At 41.5% G+C, this 17567-nt stretch overlaps 1 protein-coding gene across 1 annotated transcript in view; it reads right to left on the bottom strand.

The window, feature by feature from the left end:
• Window positions 1–14703, bottom strand: part of Gnai3 (G protein subunit alpha i3) — a 37461-nt gene extending 22758 nt beyond the window's left edge. The window contains exon 1 of the mRNA XM_038310771.1: window positions 14459–14703. Within this exon, the coding sequence (XP_038166699.1) occupies window positions 14459–14576 (118 nt within the window). The 5' untranslated portion in view covers window positions 14577–14703. The remainder of the gene's footprint in view (window positions 1–14458) is intronic.
• Between the last annotated feature and the right edge of the window lie 2864 nt (window positions 14704–17567).

A 17567-nucleotide genomic window follows, 5' to 3' on the forward strand; every position in this document is an offset into this window, starting at 1 on the left:
GGCCTGATACCCTCTTTTGGCCTTCAAGCATTGTATGAATGTGGTATACCTATATACATGCAGGCAAAACATATAAAGATACATCTTTTCTTAATGTCATAAAACTGAAAAAAATAAGTAAACAAAAGGTTAGAAGAGTTACAAAGGAAAAATGTCTCTGCAAACAACAAAAAAAAACCCTGTTCTTCATTTCTATTTAACAAACGCCTCCTTCATGCCTGAAACTGCTGGACAGGGAGGCGTCACGTGCAACTCAGCTCTGGAATCTGGTCTGATGGGAGACGTCAGAGGGAAGGGTTTCCTTGTGAAGCTACAACACTCCTTGGTCTAAAGTACGAACAGAGCTTTTTACTTCAGGCCTCTAAGCAGCCAAGCCTCCCCAAACGCCTACTGAAGGCCATCTTCAGTCCTTGCTGAGGTCTTCGCTGATTTCTGCCAGGCACAGCAATGACTTCCAGGGTGGCTGGGAACGGTTCCTCCTGTGAGCATCAGTCCATGGGCTATCGTCTGAATTAACTCTGGCTGTTCTCTCACCACTCACAGCATTTCCTCTGGCTCGCTGTGCGGCTCTAAGCATCTTCCCTGCTCCTAGTCTGCCTTGGCATGAATTGTTCATTGATTTTCTTGGTTTTGATTAGTACAGTTCTGAAACCCTTTTCAGCATAACCTGAAATGTTTCCATGCTTGTTTACCTAACCTAGCTTACCCTGGCCCCACAGACACTGTAACACAAGTACTTGGTCAAATTTTTTTTTAAGTAATTGAGTTTGTGCCTGTTTAGAACTCTACCAGCCCTAAACTCAAGAGTAAAATCCTTCGAAGTACAAACAGTGCCTTCTTTCTGTGGCCCACTCCTCCAAACCCAGAGCACAATCTAGGGCAGAGGAGACACTAAGCAATTAGCTGTGGGATGAATGACTTAGTGTCTATGATATTCAGTAGTTGCCCAAACACATTTTGTAACTGCTACTCGCAATGGACGGACTTTCAATGTGGGCAGTTAACAGGGAGATTTTCACTCCTCTGCTCTCTTGACTCGGCCCCACACCCCACTCCTGACTATGCTTTCAACTCTCATCCTATGACCAAAATGACAATAAATGTGGACTCAGTGCTTGCCTCACTTCCCTCAACCCCTTCTCTCCTGGATCCTTCTGCAACCACTCTTGTGTTCCAATGGAATAATCGGCTACGAATCTGTCCATCCACTGCAATCCTAACTCTTGAGAGTGTGAGCAGTTAACACTCACAAGTATCTGCCCATCCACCGCAATCCTAACTCTTGAGAGTGTAAGCAGTTAACACTCACAAGAATCTGTCCAGTGGATGAACAAATAAAACAGGGCAGTAAATTTGCAATTAAGGCAGAGATCATAGGTCTCTTTTTTTTTTGAAAAAGTTAGCCATCATCAAAAAAGACTTAAAGGATATTATGAGAAAAAAATTTATAAAACATTAATGGCATCCATTTTTTTCACCAAAGTTTTAAAACCACACATTGGAAAAAGCCTTTCCAACAAATGGTGCTTAGAAAACTGGATAGCCACATGTAAAAAATTGCAACTAGGTTCTACTCTCCCCCTGTATAAAAACCAGTTAGAAATGGATCGGAGCCTTAAGCGAAGACCTGAAACTCCAAAACTGCTGTATGATGGCATAACGACAATGCTTCAGCACCCAGGCATAAAGGACTTGGAAGGACGACAATAGCCCAGGGCCGTAAAAGTGAAAATGGGAGAATGTTTGCCCCTGGATACCTAACAGAATATTAATATGTACAATCTATAAAGAACTCACAAAACTAAATGCCCTAAAACTGATCTATGAACATGAAAATGAGTTGGACAAACAGTTCTCAAAAGAAGAAATACAAATAGCTAATAAGTACAGTATATGAAAGATGTCTCCCTAGCCATTAGGAACATGCGAATCGATATTACATTGAGATTCACAGCTCACTCTGGTCAGAATGAAGTCACAAAGAAAACAAACAACAAAAAATGCTGGTAAGGATGTGGGGAAGAGGAGCCCTTAGATGATACTGGTGAGATGTGAACTACCATATAAATGAGTGTGGCATTTCTCAAACAGCTGAAAATAGAACTACCATGACCCAGCCCCACCACTCCTGCGTGTGTAACCAAAAGAATGTAAACCAGCACGCCAGAGGTACTTGCACATCCATGTTTACTGCTGCGCATGCCACAGGAACCAGCGTGGAAACAGCCTAAATCCCATCAAAAGATGAATGGATGGAGAAAACTGTATAAATTGTGTATAAATACACAATGGTGTTTTATTCTCAGCCATAAAGAATGTGAAATGACATCATCATCCAGAAAATAAGTGGGACTAGAGAGCATCATGCTGAGTGCAATCAGCCAGACTTGGAAGGACAAATGTGTGTGCGCATATGTAGACGTCGGCCACTGCCAATTCTGGGGTAGGCAGATATCCCCAAATTCTACCATGCGTGTGTACACACACGCACACACATACACACATACTACCCTAATATATTCCTAACAAGACAGTATATGGTTTATTGAGTTTCACATCTTTTACCAAGTACATGGATATGACCCTACAAAAAACATAAAACAGAATACTACTCAAAGCTCAGAGGGTAAAGCACTTGCCTAGCCAAGCAAGGTCTTAGGCTTTTGATCACCAGCACTGTAAGTCAAATAAAACCAATCAATAAATAAAAATAAAAGGGACTGGGGATGTTGTTCAGTTGGTACAGTGCTTGCCTATCAGGCAAAGCCCTGAGTTTGATCCCTGACATTGTATAAACTGGGTATGGCAGCATGCATTTACACACCCAGCGCTTGGGAGGTCAAGGGTCAGGAGTCCAACGTCATCTTCAGCTACACAGGAAATCCAAGGCCAGCCTAGGATACTTACACAAACACACACACACACACATACACACACACACATACACACACACACACACACACAGGGAATAAGGCAGATTTTTTAAAAACAGAAAAGTCAATTAACTTATACCCATAAATCACTGAAGGAAGACACTGACCGACTAGTGATTTGGGGGAAAAAAAAAAAAAAGCTCACTCAGCTCTCCAAACATTACCAAAATGTCATCACTTACCATTTAGCACAACTATGTACAACATGAGCAGTGCTGGCGACTGGCTGGGTAAGTGCAGGCTGTGCCTTGGTCCCTCACCTTTGCAGAACATAAGAATGTTTGGGAAGCAGTCACTTGTGAGCAAGGAGCCAGATTATGCTGACGGCTTCAGAGTTCTAATTCTGGCCTGTGGTGAGTAAGTTTCCTTTTTCTTCTTTGAAAGCAAGGCAACAAAAACCCATTTTGGTGCTAAATTAGATGGTATTTATATATGCCATGACTTAAAACTATTTTTTATTTGGAAGTAAAGGAAATAGAAATGCCACAAACTGTAATGTATCAGCAGTCCGAAGATCTCATTTTAATTCATAAAAATAATTCTTCATTATAGTGGAAAATGTTCTCCAAGGCTAATAGCAATGCCAAACTCATTCATTAAACCCATATATTTTAAAATGTTAGAATCATATCCTATGTCAGACCCTCAAATAATGATGTCAGCATAGAGCACTTCTACATTCTTATTTAACCAAATGTATATAACATACTCTAAAGAGTCACTAACATTAAAAACATTACACAAAATCAAAGTCTTCAATTTCAGTTTCTTTTACCATATAAACATTTGCAAAGTTCAAAGAAGTCTGGGTTTCATATACAAATTTACTATTTTATCTTTTTATCTTTTTATCTATTTTATCTATTTTATCTTTTGTGAAAAAATTAATTGTGGTGGCACCTCCAGAAAAAAAGTTGGTAATAAGAACAATGCAAAGTCTCTAGACCCTGAGAAACATATGCACTTGTGTGTACAATAAAACAGAGCTTAAAATAGCTACTAAAAATTTCAATGAAGGATCGGCAATATGGCTCAGCAGGTAAAGGCACACACTGTGCTGAGGACCCAGATGGGAAGAGACCTCTGACTTCCACAGGTGCACTAAAAACACCTGCCTTCAAATTCTCCGTCACTCACCTCAACACAATTATAAATTTTAAATATTTTTAATGTTTCAAATATCAGCTGGAGAGATGGCCCAGTGTTCAGAAGCACTTGCTGCTCTTGCAGGTCAGAGTGTGCCTTTCACTACCCATGTCGGGCCTCACACCTGCCTTTAACACCTGCATTAAGCATGCGTGTGTGCACACTCGTAATTTAAAAAATAAACCTTAAAATGTTTCAATTAAAGCGAGCTGTGGTGGTACACTGCTGTGATCCCAGCACCAGGATGGCAAAGACAGGAAGATCATCTCCTGCATCCTGCTCTATACCAATCGTCAAGTCAAATCAATCTGCCTGCTCACTCGTGTCTGGTGCCTTTGCACACTTTTAGAGCTGGTGGGCACTTCAATGGTAGAATAATCCCTAGTATGGGCTCCATCTCCAGCACCACAAACCACATCAAAAGGAGTTCCTGTATCTCTTTCAAAGACCATCTCAAATGTCATGTCTTCTAGAACTTCCTTTCCAAACCAACTCCTATAATCAAATGCATTCCGCACATCACCACTGGGAAGCTGAAACAAGAGGATCACAAGTTCAAGGCCACCCTGGCTACATAAATGTCTCAAAAAAATTTTTTTAAAGGAGAATGAAGGAAGGAAGAAGGAGAGAACCTTCGTCTATGAAAGACAATCAGAAATGCATAATCATAAATAATACATGAGTCTCCTGATAGACAGTAGAATATTGAAAACCACAGAGCTCAAGAAAGCCTTAATTAAATACAATGTAGCATACTAGATTGACCCTAGGCCAGAAAAAGAGCATTAGTGGAAAAGCTGGTAAAATTTAAATACTGTACTAAAGTTAACATTTATATAACAGTATTAATTTCTTGGTGATGATAAATTTACCATGGTGATTATTTAGAAAGTCAGCACTAAGGAAAACTAGTAAAAGAGTACACAGGAACTCTCTGCATTATCCTTGCAATTTTTCTGTAAAATATTTTTATTCCAAAATAAAAAGCTTATTAAAATATTTTATTCTAAAAATTTTTTTCATTTACTTATTTTATGGGTATGACTATTTTGTCTGCATTTATGTCTGTGTACCACATGTTTGTCTGGTACCCAGAGAGATGAGAAGAGGGCATCAGATCCCCTGGAACTGGAGTTTTTTGAGACAGGGTTTCTCTGTGTAACAGCTTTTGGCTGTCCCGGAACTCGCTTCATACACCAGGCTAGCCTTGAACTCACAGAGATCCACCTGCCTCAGCCTCCCAGGTGCTGAGATTAAAGGTGTGTGCCACCACCACCCAGCTAGTCTTTCTTGTTTCAAGATTTTTATTTTATTGTATGTGCATTGTTTGTGTTTCTTTAAGGATGCCAGATCCTCTGAACCGCAGTTACAGACAACTGTGAACTACCACATGGGCACTGGAAGTTGAACCTGTGTCCTCTGGAAGTGCAGTCAGAGCTTTTAACCACGGAGCTACCACACATTATGTGGAAGCCAAAGGAGGTTCAGGTGTAAAGACCAGCTCCTCCCAAAATCTATTTCTAAGCTCTGAGAAATTATTCGGGTAGAGTCAAATGTGGATTCTCAAGCATCTTCCTCCTTTGCTTAGTTCACACTGAATACATTAATTTCTGTTACAACTGAAGAACAGAAGGAAATCCACTTACACAGAGTAATATATCCAAACTAGAACAACTGAACCGGCCCTAACAGTGTTGTTGGGTTCAAACAGTTTGAATTACAGCAATGATACAGCTGATCACTAATCAGGTAACAGGATAACCTGGACAGATAACGAACAGCAACTTGCTAGAGCCTGCACAGGAGCTATACAAAAATGAAGACAACACAGAGAAAAAGAAATACAGAAATAACTTCTTTTCTCTGTACTCTGCTGAACATTTCCGCCGTGGGCAGTTTATGATGCATGTCTTTAGTTTCCAACTGTCTTCCTTGGCAGGTCTGGGATGTTAAACTAACTTCAACCGAACTAAATAGGAAAAAATAACACAAAACAGTCCTCTTTATAACTTGTTAAATTATATAAATTTCACAATCAAGGGACTTCCTAAGACCCATTCACTGGTTCAGAGAAGGGAAAATAAAGCTTAGAGATTAGATTCAATCTCATAATGTTGAAGCTCTATGCCTTATATTACATGGTGTCTCCATTTCTGAATTAGGTTACCAGTTCTAAGAGGTTTACAAACACTAGTATATTAAATTCTGCTGGCTAGAAAACACATTTTAAAACTAATCATCAGGACAAATTTAGTGCCCATGGCTCTGCATCCTTCACAGTACAAGACCCCCATCTAAGTTGGTCTTTACAATTACTACATTAACTCCTGAGTAAGGCGGCTCTCTTCTCACTTCCCCTGAGGCTTCACCCAAGGGAAAAACTAAGCCCAACTGAAGGCCTTAAGAAAACGGCAGCACAGGGCGCTGACTTATCCGTGCCCCTAAAGTTGCACTGCCCAATGTTTTCACCTACCCCTTAGCAAAACCTTTAAGCAAGGGGCTGGAGAGATGGCTCAGCGGTTAAGAGCATTGCCTGCTCTTCCAAAGGTCCTGAGTTCAATTCCCAGCAACCACATGGTGGCTCACAACCATCTGTAATGAGGTCTGTTGCCCTATTCTGGCCTGCAGGCATACATGTACACAGAATATTATATACATAATACATAAATAAATATTTAAAAAAAACCTTTAAGCAAAGGTTTTACCAGCCCCCTATTTTTTTTGGGGGGGGGGGATAGGGTTTCTTTTTTTTATTGGAGCAGAATCAAGTTTATTTGCCTTATATATAAATCGGGGTGTAAGAAGAGTAGCTGTATATTTTTTAAAATTGATTTTATTGAGCTCTACATTTTTCTCTGCTCCCTTCCCTGCCTCTCCCCTCCCCTTCAACCCTCTCTCATGGTTCCCATGCTCCCAATTTACTCAGGAGATCTTGAATTTTTCTAGTTCTCATGTAGATTAGATCTACGTATGTCTCTCTTAGGGTCCTCAATGTTGTCTAGGTTCTCTGGGATTGTGATTTGTAGGCGGTTTTCTTAGCTTTATGTTTTAAAATCACTTATGAATGAGTACATATGATAATTGTCTTTCTTTTTCTGGGTCTGGGTTACCTACTCAATAAAAAAATGGAGTACAAACTTAAACAGAGAACTCTCAATAGAGGATCTAAAATGTCTAAAAGACACTTAAGGAAATGCTCAACATCCTTACTCATCAGAGAAATGCAAATCAAAACAACTCTGAGATTCCATCTTATACCTGTAACAATGGCTAAGATCAAAAACACTGATGACAACTTATGCTGGAGAGGTTGTGGGGTAAAGGGAACACTTCTGCGTTGCTAGTGGGAATGCAAGCTGGTACAACCCTTTTGGATATCAGTGTGACAATTTCTCAGAAAACTAGGAAACAACCTTCCTCGAGACCCAGTAATACCACGTTTGGGTATATATCCAAAGGATGCTCAATCATTCCACAAGGACACGTGCTCAGTTATGTTCATGGCAGCATTGTTTGTCATAGCCAGAACCTGGAAACAACCTAAATACCCCTTGACCCCTTGACCCAAGAATGGATGAGGAAAATGTGGTACATTTACACAATGGAGCACTACATAGCAGAAAAAAAATAATGACACCTTGAAATTTGCAAGCAAATGGATGGAGCTATAGAAAACATCATATTGAGACATGGTTTCTCTGTGTAGCTTTTTGTCCTGGAACTAGCTCTGTAGATCAGGCTGGTCTTTTTTTTTATTTGTTTGTTTGTTTATTATGTTTACAATATTCTGTCTGTGTGTATGCCTGCACACCAGAAGAGGGGACCAGATCCCATTACAGATGGTTGTGAGCCACCATGTGGTTGCTGGGAATTGAACTCAGGACCTTTGGAAGAGCAGGCAATGCTCTTAACCTCTGAGCCATCTCTCCAGCCCAATCAGGCTGGTCTTGAAGTCAGAAATCCACCTTCCTCTGCTTCCCGAGTGCTGGGATTAGAGGCGTGTGCCTCCACCGCCCAGCCCAGTACTTTTTCTTAAAAGCAGTAGACAGAAACATCAGCTAGAGAGAAACCAGAAGTGATGAAGCATAGTCCCTGAAAAAAACCCATTGGTTGTCTGTATTTTTTAACTGTTAATTTAAATTAAAGGTAACGAAATTCAGGTGACATAAATTATTCTGGGTTAGATGTGTTAATAACAAGACATCCTATCTCAGGAGAATTTAAATCTACCTGCCAACTACACATAATGACAACTTAACATTGAGAATAATCACACATGAATGAAAGAGAAACTGAAGTAGTGATGGGCTTGGCTCTTCAGTACTTCCACCTATGTCCAACTTAGAGTTAATGAACGTCTATTAGGGATAGACACTGTCATTCATTAATCATTATTTCTCTAGCCATACCCTTTTCCTAGAGAACCTGACCTCCTTCAACACTTGAGTCAGACTTGTAAACTCGAGATACTCCATCAACTCTATCACGCAGCCACCAAAACTCTGGTGGGTACCTGACAAGGTTAGACCAAGCTGATACTTTCCCAAGGAATTTAGATTAGGGATCCTGGAAGCCCGTGTGAGATAACAAGACATCTAGTAGGCATGGCAGTATGCGAAGCAGAAAAGGTTCAGCATAAGCCAAAGCTGAGGCTGGTGTGTGGTGGAGGATGAGTATTAGAAGGAAGCAGAAAAAGATGAGATGAAGAACAGACTTAGCTAACGAAGCCGTGTAAGTGGACAGTGACAGTCTGCTCTAGAAGGAGTGAGGAGGTACTGTAATTCATGAGCATGCAACCTGCTTCTATTTCATTTCCTACCTATCCTTGACTGCTGCCTGTGAAGCTGCGTTGTAACTTAAGTCTTGTCTATGAAGCCCTCCTTTACTGGTACTAGTCTGTTTCCTGTTCCTTACACATATTTAGATTTTATTAAGTCCTGCAACAAAAGATAAAGAGAAATCCCTAGTCCTCCTGCCTAAGGGACCAAAGAGAAGCACGCTGGGTGTGAGTCTGTGTGAGTCTGTGTGTGTGTGTGTGTGTGCGCGCAGCACAAGATCTCAAAATGACAGGGACAGAGCGTACCCACTCCAGAACAGCAGTAGGAACAAAGCTCAGTTTCACAAACCTCTGAAACAGACCTCCCCATCAAGAACCATTCTTTTTTTTTTTTTTTTTTTTTTTTTTTTTTAAATATTTATTTATTTACTATGGATACAATATTCTGTCTGTGTGTATGCCTGAAGGCCAGAAGAGGGCACCAGACCTCATTGCAGATAGTTGTGAGCCACCATGTGGTTGCTGGGAATTGAACTCAGGACCTTTGGAAGAGCAGGCAATGCTCTTAACCTGTGAGCCATCTCTCCAGCCCAAGAACCATTCTTAACAGAAACAACTTAACAGCCCCAAACAAAAAGACTGTCATATAAGTGTAATAAGCTGAAATTATTTTTAAAAGAGCCCACTTGCAGCCTCAACTCGGAAGTCACATGCCCTGTAAATCTTCTAAGCAATGAACACCTACTCCATATTTATCACCGCCCACAACAGTGCAGCAGAGAAACCATGGCAGGACACGGAGAGGTGCTGCACTCGCTCTCACACTGCGGGAGGGATGAACACACTCACAGGAAGGCACGAGAGGGGCTGGACGACAGCTCAGCAGCTAAGAGCACCTGTTGCTCTAGCAAAGGGCTCAGCACCCACACAGTGGTCCATAATCATCCTTAACTCCAATTCCAGGGGATGTGAAAGCCTCTCTGACCTCTGTGGGCAAGAAAGAGGCCCACATGCAGTGCACCTAACTACAGGCAGGCAAAACACCCACACACGTTAAAAGTTAATCTATTTTTTGCTGTTTTGTTTTTTCGAGACAGGGATTCTCTGTGTAGGCTTGACTGTCCTGGAAGTAGCTCTGTAGGTCAGGTTGACCTCGAACTCACAGAGATCCACCAGCCTCTGGCTCCTGAGCGCTGGGATTAGATGCATGAGCCGCCACCACCTGGCTTCTTTAAAAAAAAAATTACTTAAAGACTCAAAGATAAGGTTATTATCTTTTTTTATTATTTTTTAGTGCTTGTCTCTTTTTATTTCAGTTTTTTTTTTTTTTCTCTTCCAGGTGTGATAAATCCTCACAAGAAATTTAGTTTGTACAAACCTTCTCCTAACAGGTGGCAAAAATTATAATGACCATCACCCTTACATGTTGTAGGAGGAAGAAAGCAGAGTCAGAGAGAGAGAACCGCCATGGAGATGCCAGGTCAGACATGCTGAATCTTTCCCGGTAAGCCACGACTTTGTGGTTCTAAGCAGATTATTAGAAATGGGTTGAATCAAGATGTGAGAGTTAGCCAATAAGAGGCTAGAGCTAATGGCCAGGCAGTAATTAATACAATTTCTGTGTGATTATTTCAGGGGTTAAGCTAGCCGGGCGGCAGGACACAGCCTGCCGCTCCTCATTACTATACTTACAGGATAATGAAAGGAGAATCTTACTTTCAATAACCACATTCTATCAGTAATTTGCTAACTAAATTATGAATAATCAATTGCATGACATAAAATTTAAATATAGTATTCCAATTCTCTGCATGCATAGGTTTGCCATAAAATAAATTATTATCGGCACAAGATTAGGAATTGAAGATCTTTGCATATCAACATGAAGAATGTCAACGGGCTGTCCGAAACACCTGTCAAAAACAGAAACTAAAGTGACAGACCTCACAAGCAGTCTAATAGAGGATGCCATTTACTGATTCGCATCTTCTAGACACCAGCACTAAGCACTTTACGTACGTTACGTTATTTCACATTACGGAACAGGAAGAATCATCCCTACTTACATATGTGAACATAATTCACATGGTTAAGTGATTTGTTCTGAGTTTCACACCAGTAGATAGAGGTGAGAGCTTCATTCGGTTTTGTCGGACTCCAAAAGCTGTGTCTTCGCTCATTACACTAGCACCTTCCGACTTTGTGACGTCATGACATAGCCTGGAAGGCTTTGGTAGAAGCTACCTTTCTTGCATTACAAGATTATGCCATGAAAATGAAATGTTAAAGGTTATTAAATAATGAACTGGTATAAACCTTGCAAATAATTTTTTCTCTTCAAATTATTAAATTGAAGAAATTTGCAGAGACATACACCAAAATGGTCCAAACACTATTTCAACTGCTGTATTTAGAAGCTGTAAAACGCTTTCAAGAGGTAGGCATGGTGCCACATACTTATGACCCTGATACTGGAAAGCTGAGACAGGAGAGTTCCAGGCTAATCTGAGCTACAAATGCCAAAAGCCCCTGTCTCAAAACAAGACTTAAAATCTGAACACACAACTCCAAGAAGCACACCTACACACCACGCTATACACACTGGTTGGGAATATTTATATAGTTCAGGAGCAAACTCTGCCTAAATAGCAATTTGGCATAACAAGATCTCCCAAGAGCATCTAAAGGAAATTCAAACCAAAGGGGCAATTACAATACTGAAGTCTTCCTTAGTAATGAAGCCTGTATTAACTTATAAATTCAAACTTCTATAATACTTTTAATCTCTAACACTGACTTTTAACAATAATAAACGGCTAATGTTCCCTGCATGTTTTGCTTTATATTATTATCATGTTCAATCCTCCCAGCAATTCTGAAGAATCTCTACTTTCTATACCTAAAAGTAAAGAAACTGAGGCAAATGGAAATACTTTCCTAAGGTTGCAGCCAGTAAACACAAAGTAGAATTTGAAGCATTCTGACTTCACCTTGCCTGCAATCACTACATGAAATTATCGCTACATACAAAAGAAAATATACAAACCAGTAGAGTCAAGAGAAGAAGATTTCAATTTAAACTAAATTGGATAGTCTCATAGTGTTGAAGTAAAGATGGCTTCCAAGTACCAAAGGAAACTTTCTGCTGTCAGAAGAGTGGGGGGGAGGGATAACTGAATACCATATAGGGTGTTTTTATATACCATATAGGGAAATTTTACTTAAAGAAATATCATGGAAGATCATTTTTAAAAGTTTTTAATTTATTAATTTTATATGTCTGAGTTTTGAATCTGCATGTATGAATATGTATCAAGTACATGCTTACAGACAGTTGTAAACTGCCACGTGGATACTGAGACCCTAATCCAGGTCCTCTGTAAGAACAGCAAGTACTTGTAACTATTGTGCCAACTTTCCAGTCCCAAGAAAAACCGTTTTACCTTCACATACGCGTTACTACAGAGTTCAGGTAAGAGCAGCTGCTTCTGCAACCTACGTCAACTTACTGACTTAATCTGCTCAAAATATTGTTGTAAAAAAATCCTAAGAGGGAAAAAAGATTTCATGGTGTGGTACACGCCTACAATCTCAGCTACGGGATCTCATGAGTTTCGAGACCAAGATTCTGTCTCAAATCAAAACAAAATGCTTTTTTTAAAAAAAAGCTGGTTAAAAAAAAAAACAACACAAACGTTTCAGTACTTTGACTTTTACTTAAACTTTTCAAATTCTCTAAACTATGGTGTGTTTAATTTTTTTTTTTAATTAAAGGTCTTGGGTAGTTCTGCTTGCCTATGTTTTTTCCAATGGTCACTATAAAGCAAATCATAGAAGACGAGGACACATTTTTAATTTCATAATTGACTGATCAATATAGAAAATGCTAATGTCAGGGGCTGGAGAGATGTCTCAGTGGTTAACAGTACGGGCTGCTCTTCCAAAGGACCTATGTTCAATTCCCAGCACCCACACAGCAGCTGACAACTCTAACTCCAGTTCCAGCAGATCTGACACTCTCACACAGACATACATGCAGGCAAAACACCAAATTTCATAATTTTGAAATTAAAAAATATATATAAATTTAAAAATAGAAAACGCTAATGTCACTGATATGGTGATATATGCTGTAATCCCAGCACTGGGGAAGCTGATGCAGGAGGATGGAGAATTGGAGGCCCACCTAGACTACATAGTGATAATTGTCTCAAAGCACAAAAATTAAGGCAAGTGGGGTGTTTTATATCATACTTCTGAAATGTCCCCATGACCACCAGGAGCTTGATCAAGCTGGTTGGTTAATAGTAAATACTTAAATACCAGCTAAGTACCAGGAACCATGGACAGAAGAGGCCTGCCATATAGACACTGGCAGTCCAGAACTATGATTTGACTTCCTATCTTCTGGAAACTCAAACTCCATCGCATAACCTCGTAGAGCTTCCACAATATACATAGTTCCCAGCACATCTTAAAGCACAGAGTGAGTCTGAGATTATGGTGGCTGTGTCTGTCCTCTCTGCAGCTTCGCAAAGGGAAACTGGTACTCTCCAGTGACTCCTCGGGACTCAATCTATCTACAAGTTCTGTTACTTACAGAACTGTGACTCGTACATATTCTCACCGAAGAGATTCCTCAGAAATGTGAATAATGAAGGCGGCTGGATTTATTGGTAAGCTAACACCAGAGGATTTTACTTGATCTACTGGGCCTATCGAAGTTTAAAACTCAATTATCCTGACTAAAACATGTCTGACTATGTATAAAAGCCACTTGAGTATAAGGCGGCGTGCTGTAGTCTGGAAGCCAGTATTTTTACTTTAAAAACGGAATAAGAAACAACTCCCACAAATTTATCACAATCTTTACAGTAAATACACCCCATTCCATATATTATCCTGTTCTAACTCTATTCCTAATGCAGATCATTCCTAGAACGTCACCACTGTAATCTTGTGCCCACTAATCTATCACAAACCTCAAAGATGGCATTCTTTCCACTTTTCTCAGCTTACACCATCCCTATCCCGTTAATAAAAACAGGAGTAACAAAATCTCAAGAGAATGTTTTAAGATAGGAAAAGTTGAAAAAGGAAGCCGGACTCTACACCCAAGTTCTTTTCTTCTATACCTAAGAACTTCTCATTTATTTCACCCGCCTACCCCTTTATGTTCCCGGACAATCCACCTTACTAACAGAATAAAAATATATATATCACACTCACGCAAACCCCGGACAAGCCCACCTGACACCACACACTATCCTCCTCAACACGTTCCAATCCAACGTAAAACCTTCCTTAATATCGGTCCCTTCCTTTATGAGACTTTCCGGGATTCTCAACACAGTCTCAAAGCTCCAAACTCTCAAACTCTGCTAAGCACCATCCCAGGCCGGTTACACCCTCTCAAACCTGAAATCCCCACGCCTTCCGGGGCCTCAGTCACCAAGGCCAAAACCCGCCCTAGGCCGGGCATCCCCTCCCGGTCCCTTCGGGGTCCTTTCCGCCGGCCTAGCCAGACCCCAATCAGCTCAGCTTGCTCCCCGGGCCGGGCTCTCGGGACTCTAGCACTCCGGCTCCGCCCACAGCCCCTCACCGAGCAGCAGCAGCTTCACTTCTTTGGCCGCTTTCTCTCCGTCCTCCCGCAAGTTGCGGTCAATCATCCTGCTCCGCTCCACCGCCGCCTTGTCCTCGGCGCTCAATGTGCAGCCCATGGCGGCGGCGGGAGAGGGGACCGGGCCCGGGCTCACTCACACACCGCGGGAACCACGACTCCGCCGGCTGAGACGCGTCTTCTGCTGGGCGGTGGCCTTCTCCGTCAGCTCCCCTAGCGCCCGGAAGAACCGGATATCTACTGTTTACGACACTTCCGGCGACGCCCAGCGGCCGTTACCACTCGGAGCACTGTGGCGGTGCGAAGCGAAAGAGGTACGGAAAGCGGAAGTCCCCGGGAGTCTGGCCGGTCTCGTGGAGTGATGGAGATCCGTCGCTCCGCACCTCCGGGCCTTAATACCCGTTTACCTCTTGGGCTCTTGGGCTGGCACAAGTGTAGCAAAAGAGGGCCTTCCAGCTCGCTGTGCCCTCTTGAGGTCGCACAGAAGGTTTGGTGGTGAGGACCGGGTTCCTAAATAAGTGCTCACACCCCTCTGGAAATTTAACCGGGAAAAAGTCTCCCTGGCTAGAAAAAACCCTTTTGATCAGTGATTGTGGAGTCCGGGTTTCTGCCCAAAACCGAGTGTTGGATACTTCAGCCAAAGCTGTCCAAGCCTGATCTTTGAGATGGGAACAAACTGCCCGGCCTGGTTCCATCTATGCCTCACGCTACACCCCATTATGCGTAGGAGTAGGCTTTCTCCTGTTCTTAAAGGATATCTTAGTCCTTCTCCCGCAAAGCATGAATTTCTGTGAGCTGCACATCTGCCTGGCACTCCTATGTTGGCAAAGGATCACTCGACTTCTAGCAAATAATAGAACATGGAAAATAGGTGTAGCTCATTCATAACATTTCGCTGCTTCCCTTTCTCCAATATAAACCTAGGGCTCTGTGTTAGGGACTTAGTCCCATGTCTGGAAGCAAACCAGTACATCCTTCTTTAACGAGAGTTCCTGCATGGTAGCCACAGCAAAAGGGAAGTTTATTAAAAAGCTGTCTCTCTAGTACCACCTGAAGATTTGTAAATACATCAGAACCTTGTGAAGGTAATCCTGAAATGCCTGTACTGCCAAATAGCCCCACAGTGGCTTTTAGGAAGCAGCACCTTTTTCTGCAGCCATTGAGCCCATCCCTGGAATTTAAAACATATTTCTTCAGTAGAAGCAAAATTTAAAATACAAATTCCAGACAGAAAGGTCTATACAGTGAAAATTAATTAATTAGAACCATTTAATTAGAAGATTGACCTCATCCACTTCACCATAATGCTTATCAATTCCAAGTCTTAAAAAGTCGCCCATTCATTTCCAAATGACCACTAAAAAGAAAGAGCCTGCTTTTCCTTTATGATCATTTCTGGGGAAAGGGGGAAACACATTTATTGAATACCTATTTGCCAGGTATGGCTAGGTGTTTCCATGTCTTAATCCTCACAACAACCCTGTGAGGTAGGTAATATCGACCCCCATCGCCGCAGATGAGGAAATAGGCTCAGAGAGATTAACCATCTTTCCCAAGTCCACACAATAAGTACATCCACCTGGTCTTAACTTTACCTCTTTTTCTACCAGGCCTCTAGAAGGGCACTGCTTGGGGACACCCAACAACAGAAAGTCTGAAGTTTTTATCACCTCAATACCAAGATGTAGGCAACAGTAACTGACAGGGTGACGTCTCATCCTGTTGCTCCCAGAACACCTTTCCAGAGCTAAGGATTATATTCTGAACTTTACCAATGCATCTTGGTGACTAGAAAATTCCTGGACGGTGGGTATTGCAAAAATTGTGGAGAAAGTTCTCAGCATAATACAGAGTTTTACTTCCTTTATGATCTGTTCCTACAGCCAGGAAAAAAAAAATGACAAGCGAATTCTTATATGCCACTTATTAGCTAATGGCAGCAAGGGCTTAGTGTCAGGGTATTTCAGTATGAATTAGAGCTACCCTTGAACGTAACACTTCCTTTTATGTGAAGCAAGGGTCGGAGGGCAACGTTTAAAAAAAAATGGCTGCCAAGCAGTGTTTTACACACACACACACACACACACACACACGCTCACCCATTCAGGCCTTTCCTGTTTCTATAGGGCTCACACTGCCATCTTCTGGCAGTGTCTGGGTCTACTAGCTAATTCGTGGATTCATGGTTTATGAAAGTTTTTCCCTTATGATACAGTAGGAAGGAAATTTCTCAGCCTCTCAGAAGAGAGGGAGAAATGGTTTTGAAGATGAAAGGACACTCCTTACTGTGTATACTTCCTAAGGGATTTCCCCAGTATAATAGGCCCTAGACTAGAAGACTACACAAAAGATAGGAAGACAGAAACCTGGAAATTCACCTAATCCGAAAGGGGAAAAGCTGTTTGCCAGGTTTCATCGGATGGGTTGTTTCCTTCGCTAGAGCGTTTTGTTTCCACTCCCCACACTTTGCACAGTCTGCAGGGAAGCTCTGTGTATCGCTCAGTGGACTCTCAGAAGTCAGAACCATGGATAGATTCTCCCCATTGTACTACTTTATCAGATCTACATGCTCTACAAAAATACAAATATCTGATCAAGTTAGACTATGCACTCCTTGAAGGCAGAGACCACACATCATCTGTGTGTGTCCCAGCGAATGCTGGCGTTCAACTATCTACACACTGAATAAAACTGAAGGAGTCAGTGTTGATATCAATATAACTTTTATCATAAAATTTATTAGTTGTCCAAAGGGGAAACTACTCCACCCCAACACACTTTCCCCCTTTGTTATTCAGTGAACCAGAAATTTGTTCAGGTATAGACCACCTCGTCCTCTAGTTCTACCTTGACCCTTTGGTATTCAACTGAGGGAAATAGGATGGACGGGAGGTCCCAGATAGGTAGCCTGCTAGCTTGCAATTAATCCCTCTCCATGGAAAATACCACTGCTGATACTAACCAATATGGTTCCTATAGTCTTAATCAATAAAAAGCAAAGCCCAACTCTCTGCCCTCTCACCAACCCAGGGCTGCAGGTAGGAGACACATTTAAGTCTTTATCACAGAAGCTAATTTTGAGAGCAATGAA

This window comes from Arvicola amphibius, chromosome 14 (genome assembly GCF_903992535.2).
Source record: "Arvicola amphibius chromosome 14, mArvAmp1.2, whole genome shotgun sequence".
Lineage (NCBI taxonomy): Eukaryota > Metazoa > Chordata > Mammalia > Rodentia > Cricetidae > Arvicola > Arvicola amphibius.